Source organism: Uloborus diversus, chromosome 6, assembly GCF_026930045.1.
Source record: "Uloborus diversus isolate 005 chromosome 6, Udiv.v.3.1, whole genome shotgun sequence".
Taxonomy (NCBI): Eukaryota; Metazoa; Arthropoda; class Arachnida; order Araneae; family Uloboridae; genus Uloborus; species Uloborus diversus.
The window spans coordinates 110,154,016-110,166,562 of record NC_072736.1 but is presented as its reverse complement, the minus strand read 5'-3'; the positions used below and the strand labels follow the sequence as shown (position 1 = coordinate 110,166,562).

The 12,547-nt window shown below is 32.1% G+C and overlaps 1 protein-coding gene across 1 annotated transcript in view; it reads right to left on the bottom strand.

Annotated features, from left to right (window-relative positions):
- The window catches only part of LOC129224920 (DNA-directed RNA polymerase I subunit RPA2-like), an 85,375-nt gene that overhangs the window by 12,139 nt on the left and 60,689 nt on the right, over positions 1 to 12,547 (bottom strand). Inside the window, exon 19 of the mRNA XM_054859468.1 lies at positions 1,256 to 1,500. Coding sequence (XP_054715443.1) covers positions 1,256 to 1,500 — 245 coding nt within the window. The remainder of the gene's footprint in view (positions 1 to 1,255; positions 1,501 to 12,547) is intronic.

Sequence of the window (12,547 nt, the reverse complement as noted above, 5' to 3'; positions counted from 1 at the left end):
TTTTCTTTGATTTAAAAAAAAAATTGCATTTCTAAATGCATTAAACCAGAAGAAATAATGTTTGCAATTGAAAACAATGATTTTCTTAAAACCTAACTTGTTCTATTTCTGTAATTGTTGTCATTGATAAATTAGGTAAAAAAATTACATGATTTGTAACTTTTTTAAAAAATCTTTAAACAAAATATGCGTTGATCTTTTGATTTTTAAAGTTTTATAATGTACATCAGACTTATGATTCTTTGTTGATACTGCAAAATACTTTCCATCTTTAAGAATGTGAGATTTTAATTTGACTTTTACTTTTTTATTTAGTAGATAGCTATGATTATGAGGAAATTAATTTGCAAGAATTTATTCTTGGGGATTTGTAATTAATAATGTCGAACTATCACAGTAAATTATTTCTTTGATACCAAGACTCATTTACGCATTGTATTTTTTATAATAGTTTAAGATTTTCAAACAATATTCTCCTATAGAAATCTCTAAGCTCTCTCTTAGGAAATCTCTATAGGAAGTGAAATTACAAGATTTTACCTTAATTTTTTAATTAATTACAAAGAAATTAGGTACAAATATGACTATTAAACATTCCTTAACAATGAATTCATTAAATCTTAATGGTTTTCCTAAAATACAATTGTTTTTCTAACAAATTGTAATAAAAACCAAATAAACCCGGTTTAAACCAAAAAAAAAACTGTCTTTTTTTTCCAAAAAGTTTTTTATATCAACCCTGCACAAAAGTCATCATACATACATGTATAATAGGAAAAAACATTGATTAAGATTTAAATTAATATATAAAATCACTTGTAGTAACTAAGCCTCAATAAAAACTGAAGCAAAACCAAGCTTTTAAGTATTTTAATATCAGAACTTTAATATTCATTTCTTGATGCTCTTTTCTGCTCTGCTTATATGTTAAACCTTTAGATAAGTACTTGCTTCACATCTGAATGAACATTCATTCTGGTTTTGACGCAGTGGATCAAGTACAAAATAATAAATAATTAAGTAAGAACTGCTGCAGTACTGCTGAGTACTGCAGCAGTTTATGATATGCAAAATATAATGTTTTTCCAGGTCTGTTTTCACAATTTTCTAGGTTTCTGACAAAGTTAAAGCTTTAATCCTGACTTTTTCGATTTCAATAATCAAATCACAATTGCATGTTGCTGAATCTTGGGAGCCCTAATTAAAACATATTTTAAAATAGAGTGAAAATCCTTTTCTAAGAATTTAATTTTACCTCAAAATTGGATCCCCTCTTGAAATCAACCTTCCAATGTATGGAAGTCCATGGATATCTAAAAAGTTTTCCAAATTCTGGTTACTAGAATCACGCAAAAGAATCACATTTCCAACTTTACTAGATTTAAGTTCCAAAGCCAAATCATCAAAGCTGAAAGAGACTGTTCTGTTTGTAATATGCCTCATAAGACCTCGTTCTATGCAACTTTTGTTTAACACAATAGCATCTTCCATATCGAAACCCTATTTAAAAAAAAAATATTTAAAATATCAAAAGATAAACAAATAAAATATTTTGCTATATTGAAATTAAAACATGAAATTAAGCTAATAATGAAATTAAAATAACAAAAATTACAAAGATTTTAAATTTTGAAGATAAAAACTTTATTGAAAATATTTAAGATTAAATTATCCCCATTTTATAGTTCTAGCATAGCAGGTGTAGAAAAATATCAGGGGTGCAAATGATTTGCTACAGAACATGAAATACAGAGATGGCTAAAAATAATGGTAAATACAAAGTGACTCATGTCCAATAGGATGGATTGCTCTTATATGGTGAAAAAAAAAGTTTCGTTAATCCAAATCTACTTATGCAGAAAAGATGTTCTATGACATAGACAGTAAGCGAAGATAAATTTTAAAAAAAAATAATAATTTTATAATTTGAACTGCCGCAGAGGGGTTGAATTATGGAAAAAATGTTGAAAATCGCTTAACTTTTGTTTGATGTTTTTTGAATCAAAATAATTATTTTCCTATAGTTAAAATGCTCAAAAATCATAGTTATTGATTATTGAATATTGAGTGTTGAATAGTACCATGTATTTCAAAATATTTTATCTCCTAAACACTTCCTCTTCGACTCATCAAATCAGCGAATCAGAAGTTGCAGAACTCCCACTGCTTTGGATTAAATGGCAGCTTGCATTCTTTCATATCTTTTGAAAACGTTTTGTCTTCTCATTATATCCCTCCACCACTACATGCAAAAACCAGTATAAATAGACTCTTTGCCCACGTGATACTTTTTAAGTGAATGAAAGTTGCGATTTCATTGAGCAAGATATCTTATTTGTCTACAGTGTCCACGTACTTAATCGAAAAGTGCAATATGACAATGTTATGAAAAGACTTCATTTGCCCTATATTTCGCTCTGGCTGAAATATATCGCCTATGTGTACATATGAAATATATAATGTTGTGTACATATGAAAATGTATAAGTTGCATTCGTTGATTGGTAGAGAAACAAAAAAAAAGGAAGGAAGTTTCCCAACTACAATTTCTGTCTCATTTAAAGAAGTTCGAAGAGATCTGGAGACGAGCCTCAATCACAGTAATTGAGCACCACAATATTTTGAGAAAAAAATGCACATAACACGAAAAATGTCCGGCACTTCTAAAATCTTACAAAGCAATAAAAAACTTAAAAAACTATTGAAAGCAGATTGACACTTTCCGAGAAAAAGCCAGCTACCTTTTTGATGTATCAGCATGTACCTTTAAATTGTTTGAACGTTGCTGTTATAAAAAAGAACAGAAAATACCATAATGAAAGAGAATTTTTGCTGGACCAGCGTATGGAAAGAAAAATGGTAATCCAGTCACTAAATCGAAGATGGACTTCTCAAATTAATAAGGCTATCAAATGGAAAATAAAGCAAGATACATATGAAAAGAGGAAAAAACTACTTACTGAGGTTATTTCAGAACAGAAAATTTATAATGGAAGAACATATATAAGTTTAGTTAAAGAGCTTCTGACTCTGAGTGTATCACTCAGGTTCTTTAAATGTCAGAAAAGCGCAAGTCATAGGAAAACGTATAATAAGTTTCTTGTCACTAACTGATAATGCAATAGATATAACAAAGTTTGTAGCAATTTGTTGCGATGGAACTTCTGTCAAAACAGGAGTTAAGGGATATTATTCGAAACATAGAACTGATCCTGAAACGTACACTACAGTTGTTTGTATGCCAGTTACACACGAATAAGCTTCCTTTATACTATCTTTAGTCATATGGATGGAACTAGGACTGAGTCCAGAAGCTTCACTGGCAAAATAGTAAAATAGCTGGCTGGATACAAGAAGTTACCTGTAGTTACATTCGTGCCTATAGCATGCACGCTATGTGAAGTGACCAACAAAACAGATCTAAGCACTGATCAAAGGTACCTAATGGATGATCTGTGAAACCATCAACTCCGGACATTGCAGCGAAAGTTTGCCCAAGAGAAACCATGGAAATGTTTGCCATTCAAGGGCGATTATGACTGCAAATAGAATTCTCAGACTCTATATAGCTTACGATATTCCATTTGAGATTTTAGTGACATTAACTAGATACATTGTAAAAGTATATGCGCCCAAGTGCTTCAAGATCAGAAAATAGCCTGATACCAATGCTAGCTGATGACAGATATCATATAAGGCAATTGGCACGTCAAAGAATTTCAAAAGCAAGCTAAGACAAAAATTCTGTTTTTACTTCAACCACTGCAACGGATGTTAGTATCCGCATTTTCAATTTGCCAAACTTTGAATTTTGCGCTACAGATTATATCGATTTGATTCAGTGGGAAAATGTGGCAGAGCCTCCACTGACTGAACGCTTTAGTGATGCCATACTTTTAGAAGCAATAGTAAACAAGGGAAATCAGTACGACAATTAGTCTACCAATTATTCAGTATTTTCTTTGCCACACTAGGGTACAAAAAGAGTAATAAAAGTTGTTACAGAAGTATCTGCTACTGTGTGTGGACCCTACAACAGAGAGATTTATACGAAATCGCCTAAAATCACGAAGCCTCATGCCAGTTTTTAACATAAAGGGTGATTACTGATTACCGTCCACTGTGATTCCGATGGTACTTTAAGTTTAGAAAGTTTTAAATGTATTTGTAGAGTTTTTCTTATCATCAATTCAGTATGTTTTATTTCATTCTAATAATAGTTTAAAACAATTAAAATACTTATTTTACCATGGTAAAATGAATTGTGATATTTGCCATTAAAAGGATTAATTAACTAAATAACACCTCTTGAGATAGTGCGGCAAACCATTTTTTTATCCCTCCTTCTTTATCTATATTTCATAAAACATCATTTCTGTACAAATAGATTCCAAAGTTATAGTTTTTAAAAATGTTGATTAATTTTTACGAAATGAATTTTGAATTTTTATGAAAAAAACATCAAATTTTTGTATTTCCACTCTTTTTCAAAAGTTCATAACTTAAAATTAAACTTTTTATTTCACTTTTTATTTAACCTGCATATTATTGTGAACCTTACCCTCGTAGGTGGAATTTAAGATTCTGAAAAAAATATAATTGATTAATTTCGATTTTTTGAGAAAAAAGCCTCAAATTTCTAACATTCATCTCTCCTACGGCAGTTCTTAAGTTGAAATTAATTTTTTATTTTATTTTTTCATGAATTTGTATATCATAGAACATCTTTTCTGCATAGGTAGGATTTAAAATTTGGAAAAAAAAAATTTCGATCCACCCTAATGTCCAAGCAGTAGAATCACAAAATGGGAAAAACAGATGATATGTACATGTACAGGTTCTAGTGCAGTTGGAGTTTGAAATGCGTAAAAGATCGGGACTGAAGTCTAAGAGCTTAAATAGAAGATAAAATACATAGTTTTTAAACATGAATTCTAAAAGTTGGCCAATATGAGGTGGTCACTTGTTGAAGGTGATAATAAATAATGTTGTTGCCAGATTATTTTAAATTTTAAGGGAACTTTTAATAGTTTTCGAAGCACCAGTTTATTTATTTAGAAGAATTTTTATATCTTCATAGAACTTTTGGAATATCTACGACATTTAGATTTTTGATAAATCGCCATGAGCATGATACCCTAACTTTGCAGAGGTTCAAATTCAGTACCATTTATCGCCAATGTGTGTGTAGAGGGCAGCTCTGAAAAACAGTCGCCAACACACAATGCTTATAACCGATAAGTTTCCAATCTATACTATAAAAACCTTTGCTTGCGTGTCTATAATCCTACCTCTTCCAGACTGACAATATCTACCAGACCAATACTGGTACCAATAGATACAGGGCATCTGGGAGAAGCCATTTGGTTTTGCCTCATCCCTCTAAACCTTACGACAGGGTTCCTACTCTTCCAGCAGATTAAAAAATAAGGCCTTTATATGGCCTTTTTATGGCACATTTTTAATTTATTTAGGGCCATTTCACGCCAATTGCACACACAAATTCTCTTAGGTGTCTTAAATTTATTCATTAATTTATCATTCGTAATTAATGAAAAATTTTGAAATGCTTTAAAAACTTTTGTTTTAATTGAGAGCAGTGCTTTAAAATGTTATACATACCTGAAGTTCTATGGGAGCTATAGAGTTTTATGATAGCTCATTTTAAAGATGATTGCATGCGCATTAATTTAATATGTTTATGTAACAAATAATTGTTGATTTTTTTTTTTCATAAAATGTTAAGTTCAAAAATTTAAATATAGTTTCTTAAAATTTTTGGACAAAACACATGATTTTTATTGTACTTTATAGTGATGTGCCGGATCGTTAAAAAAATAGATCCGCGGATATGGATACAGATCCGGATCATTACTGTCAAGATCTACGGATACGGATACAGATCTCAATTTTTTTTTACCCACTTCAACTATCCAAGTGTAAAATTTGTTACGGAAGGTACTCCCGTCAGAATAATGGCAATTTCTTCAAAAAACGTCAACTGCGGCAAAAATATAATCAAGACTATGATTTACTCTTTAAAGAAATCTACGTTAAAATTGAGGGAGAGTTGGAAGGAATGGGCCAGCGCTTCATAAATGCTTAGATGGAATGTGAGAAATTATTTCTAGCTTACTCGGTAGATGTAGGATACAGGATCAAAAGTGTAAAGCTGCTACTGGACAGGCTAGAAATAATTTTTCGCATTTTATTTCAGCATAAATGCAGCACTGACCCATTCCACCCAAATTACTCTGACCGACCGAATAACACGGAACACCTTTACAAACAGTAAATAGAGAATTTAGTCTCACTTTTTTTGAAGGATGCCGAGAAAAACAAAAATGAAGAATAACAGAAACCCCAAATCAACAACAAAAACTAATATTAAATTAAAAATTAAAAAAAAAAAGTCTCAGAGAACCGACCTCATATTCAGATCAATTTCGCGGGTCAGAACACACATTTGTTAACAAATCTGAACTGACAGTAGGTAAAAATTTTAAATCACTGAGCTTTTTCTCCTTATCTTCCGACTATGAAATCGCTACCAATCACGCGTATAAAGGCTTAGAATTGCATTTAAAATTTACTTAACAAGATTATAGTTCCTACTGTACATATGTTGAAAGTTTCAAATAAATATCAAACGCAGAAAACTTCGTTCTTTCAATTAGGGCCAACATTTTTAACGTACGGGTAAGTTTTTACTACCATAATTGTGAAAAACGTTAAGTCGGTTTTTAATTAATATCTCCAGTAATTAAAGTTCTAAAAAAACAAGGCCAAGCTAAGAACACTTTCGATCAAGTCACCTTTTGAACGAAAAATGAACTATCAAAATTGGTTTATCTGTTTAGGAGCTACGATGCCACAAAAAGACAAACTGATATACACTTTTAAAACTTATTTCCCCTTCCTTTTTGCAACGGGGGGGGGGGGGGGGGGGGGGGGGGGGGGGGGGGTACAAATTGGCTTCTAAAATTATACCTTATAATTTAAATAGGGAATAAAACCTAATTTAAACGAAATTTAAGAGTCTTTTATTTAAATATCTAAAAGATTTTAGAATAAAAATGATTCGTTTAAGATCCGTCAAAAAAGTAACGGATACAGATCTTGATTTTCCCTCGGATATCCCCAGATACGGATACGGATACGGATATCCGGAACATCACTAATACTTTAATGAATAGAGAGCATTTCAGAGTGGGACCATGAAAGAATCATTAGTTTCAGCAACCAATGTCGGACACATTGCTGCAATTTGAGATAAAACTTTTTACTAACTGCTGAACCCTTCATGGTTCCACTAAAAATGTTTGGACATTTTTATAAATATACACATTAAAATCAAACAGTATTTAAAAAAAAAATAAAGGACACTATCTCAAACATTTTTGAATTTTTTTCTTTAATTTTGTGGAAAACATTTTTCGAAAAAAAAACTTAGATTACTTTAGTAACGAACAACATTGAAAAACACTAATTAATTTCAAAATATATATGTATATGGTTTTAAAATAAAAGAGTTTTAAAGTCTGAAAAAAAAAACCCTTCTTGTAATCTGAAGTGACAGCGAATAATGCCATAGCAAAAAAAAAAAAAAATTCATTTTTAGTGAAAATTTAATTTTAGCTATTAAATTAAAAACGCCAAGTGATAACTTTTAAGATTTCACCAACCTTATTTTAAAAAAATAAAGATTTTATCTTGAAATTGTGATAACAATATGCTAAATACTTCAAGACAAAGAGTAAAGGCAATGGAGCAAAGTCAATAATGACGCCTTCCTCCTTGCCTGTAGGGTTGTTTATTTTATGTAGCATGGAATGCTTAGAAGGAAAATTCAAGCTAGCTAAAATGAACAACTTTACAGACGCAGAAGCAATCTTAGGAAGCTCATCGTAAGATTGAATACTTTGACCTTGAGGAAAAAGATGCACAAATATGAGGCAGTGTATAATCATACCGCATTAATTTTCCTTTTTTAAAACAAATAATTGATGAAAAACTCGCAGGGAATAAAAATACTTCATTTTGCAAAGAACATTTTTTTTTTCTTCATATCATCAGTTTTCCCTGAATTTTTGTTATTTTTTTCAAAATTCCCTGATATTTCCCTGATTTTTTTCCTGAGTGATAAAGTTCCCTGACTTTTCCCTGATCTGTCGCCACCCTGTATACAGTAAACTCCCGACTATCCGCAAGGTGGATTATCCACCGGCTTTCAAACATTCAAAAAAAATGTTTTTTTGGCAATGATTAACTGAATGTAGATAAATGCACACATTTTAACAAGTACAAAACCTGTTGCTAGACATTCCTATTTTTTTCTTCACCTTTCCTTCCAATAGCATCAAACCTTTCATGGTCCTTGAAATCTGACTACTTGAAACCTGATTTTTAGATCTACAATACTTATTGCTTTAAATCTATACCATTCTTATTGATTTTGAAATCCACACCACTTACGTGCATAATTGAGTGCCTACACCAATCTTGTTTAAAAAACTTCCCTCCCTTCCCCTATGCATTTTTGGTATAACCTAGCTTGATCTGTTCAGTTACTCTGTTTGCTCCATTTCTCGCAAGTGTGCAAAATCCATTTGCTACAATGAGCAATTCTTTTTTAGCTTTTACATGCATTTTTTATACAATGTTATCATTTTAGTAAATCTATTTAGTAAATATTATTGATCAATCTAAAGCTATTGCATAGACTAATATCATTTTCTACTTAGTTTGCGGATTATCCACGTATTTGGTTATTCATGGTTACCGTGCCACCCTATTCCACAGACAATGGGGAGTTTACTGAACTAAAGTGCATGTAAGTACCATTAAAATGAGTTATACACCTCTGTTGCTCCCATAGAACTTGAATTAAACGCTTTAAAACACTTCTGACAAGTTCACCACGCATAAATGACAGATTTTTTAAAAATATGCATACATTTGAAACCTCAAGAGTAAGGTTTCTCAAAGTTTCATGAAAATCTGAGAAGTCAGGTTAAGAATTGTTTTTTCATTGATTTGACACAAAATGACACAAATCCTAAAAAATAGGGAAAATTGATTCATTTTTAGGGCTTTTGACTATCAAATATGGCCTTTAGAGGAGCTCCTACAAACAATACTTGAAAATAGGGCCTTTATAGGGGCTTTTGAGGGCCCGTGGAAACTCTGTAAGACGTCGGAAATATGAATTGATAAAAACGGTCTACAGAACATCCAAGGGAAAACAATTAAAATCATTGGCTGTCATCTGCCGCATTGAGTCACGACAGGTGGCAAAAGAGTTGGAGAGCCAAACGAGCAGGGGGTGGAGCCCCCTAGTTAAATCAGTAGAAAAACTAAAACTGGATGCTAAAACACAGTAAGTTAAGAAAATGGTGAAGCTAATAAGCATAATTATGGTCAAGTTATGGCAACGTTGGCTTTTAGTGAGGTTAGGGACATGGAATAAAAATGGCATTAGCGGATTATTTTACATTTCAGTGGAACTTTTAATATAATGTAATGTTCTTTCAAAGATTTATTTAAAAGCTTATTTTAACATTTAATAGAAATTTTAATGTTTTTATTGGGAAGAGCTTTTGCAATTCAATGGAGCTCTTACCATGGCTGTGCGCAAAAGTGGCGGTTGGGACTGAAAAGTGGGGGACAACTAAAAGCCATAAGATTTTCAACGGCAGCAATAAAATTAAAGAGAAAAAAAAAGTACAACATTTTGTTAAGGATGGTTTTTAGAGCATATGAGTGATAACTGATGCAAATTTAACAGCTAAACTCACATTTTTCATAAGATTTTGATGAATTTTGTGCACAATAAATTTTTCTGAAGAAACACTTAGACATGAATTACACTTTCGTTACTTACTCCGAAGTATTTTGAGATGTCACAAACGCTTGGTAAGTATTTCATTAAGCAAGTATGGATTGTTTAAGTAAAACAATTGATTTACTAATATCTAAACAATGAATACACAAACTAAAAGTTCCTGCGTGTGCTAAACAATGTTTCATAAACAGATATACCAAGTAAAACAAATAATTATGGATTGGAAGTTTTGACACTTCTGCTTTTTTTAAAATAATTTCTAGCAAAATTTTGAACTATCCCCTGATAGCAAGCTCTTATAAGCCTCATTTTTACCAGATATTCTCTGAACAATTTATTTCATGTTTCATTTGTGTTCCCTACTCTCCTCTGAGTATCACAACTAAGAGCATAAATGCTTCATCCTACGCACCTTTTTGTTTTTGCTAAAAATAAAGATCCACAACCAAAATAATAGCAATAGGCTAACTCCACAAAGACATTTATCCAAAAGAAAGTTTCAAGTTTTCATCTGAAAACAAAATGACTGTTCCCAACTTGAAGCAAAGAAATGCTGTTTTTTTTTTTTTTTTGAAACACAATCAAGTATTAAATAGGTATAAATTTCTTTCTTTGGATGGGGGGGGGGGAGATGTTGATAACAAAGGAAATTTATCAGTTACTAGAAACTCGCCCGTCATGGTATGACAGGAGCAATTGCATCTTTATTAGAATGATATCCCATAAATTTTGACCCCTTCAAATAAATATATATGAGACAGACATGTTTAACATTAATTGTTTACCATTAGTTAATTTATAATAGTTTAAGATGACTTCATACTTAACTGCTTCTGAAATGTTGCCAAAAAATATTATTAAAATTACTGAATTTTAAGTAATGCGTGCAACAATGAAATAATGCAGTTGTACCAGTAAAACAGTTAAGTTGCAAAATCCAGTTCAGCCTTGTCAAAATAAAGCATTTCCCTGCATGTCAAACATTACCAAAAAATGTTATCAATCTAGCATGCTATGGCGCAAGTTTCATTGTTGATGCCGTCAGGAGTGTTACTCAATCAGTAAATTCACTATTTATATGAGGATTTTCAGAAATAACAATTAAAAAAATCGTTTTCATAAGTTTCAGCAAAAGCACATTCAACTACACGTTAAGACTTCTATGGATTTTGGTGGAATTAGGTTGAATTTTAAAGATTTTATCAATAAGATAACAGATGCAAATTTATCTATTCAAAGACTGCATGGCCTTTTGGTTTTGACTAACTAGGAAAAATAAATAAAATTAAAATTTTAATATGTTTTTTAATAATTTATCTCTTTAAAACAAGCAGTATAAAGTAAGAAATTTAATTCCTTTGCACACTAACTTAGAAAACCATTATTTGCCATCCTAACTTGCTCTTTAAAAATAATAAACCATGCTATTTAAACACAATAAATATACCTAAACAAATAAAGAGCCTCATTTCAATCACAAAAAAATTATAATTCCAGATTCCCTAACTCTCAGAAATCAGAGTTAGGATGCTTACTTTGGAGGGTGAATTAGCATTAGGCTGTAGGAGTGTAGATGGGGTACACACTTCAGAGGGAAAGGGGGAAGTTATTGAAAAGGAGGTGGGCATTAGCAGTGTGTTAGATAGTGGGAATATTCCAGAGGTAAAGGAGGAAGTTAGTAAAAAGAAGGTGGGCATGGGCATTAGCTGTGAGTTAGATAGTGGGAATATTCCAGAGGTAAAGGGGAAAGTTATTGCTGAGGCGACTGACTGGGAAACAAAGGGTATAATTTTGGGAGATTCAATGGTGCGTGAGGTGGGAAACTCAATAGGCAGAGTTAGACGTAAGGTGGCTAGATGTTGTTTGTCAGGGGCTCGGGTGAGAGATGTAAATAAGGTTGCTGAAATAAAAGGGGTATTTAATAAAGAGGATTTAGTTACTTTGTGGGTGGGAACTAACGATGTAGGCCATAGTAACAACGATGAGTTTACTAAGGAATGGGATACCCTGTTGGACAAAGCAACCAACTGTTCGGCAAATGTCCAAGTGGTTGGTTTGCTTCCCAGGTATGGAGTGCATAGGAGTTGGTTAAACCGACGGGCTAGGTGTATGAACCTGGTACTCAAGGAAATTTGCGTTAAGTGTAGCATCAGGTTTATTGATGTGTGGAGTAAATGAAAACGCGATTGGATTGCTAGGGATGGCCTGTATCTGAGCTCTACGGGGGGTCAAAATGGTTAGTGGCTTGGTTTTAGGGGATTCAGAATCAAAAAACTAAGTTGGAATGGGGAGCATGCTTTAAGGAGCAGAATTCGAATGGGTACTAACTATTGGGATTTTAGTAGAAAGGGAAATAGGGTGGCTAGTAAGAGAAAAGATTTTAACAGTTGGGATTCAAATAATCGCGCAGCATTAAATAAAGGTAAGATGGCCTTACTTAAGGTTTTTTATACAAATGCTCGTAGTATTAGGAACAAGATGGAAGAATTGAAAAGCATAACAATAGACAAGAGGTTGGATATTATTGGAGTTACCGAGACACGGGCTACCAAAAGTGATGATGATTTATTACCTATTGCTGGATATAATTTGTTTAGACAAGATAGAGTAGGTAAAAGGGTGGTGGGGTTTTATTTTATGTCAGAGACACTTTAACTTGCAATGAATTGGTAATTAATGATAAACCTAATGAGATTGATATGAT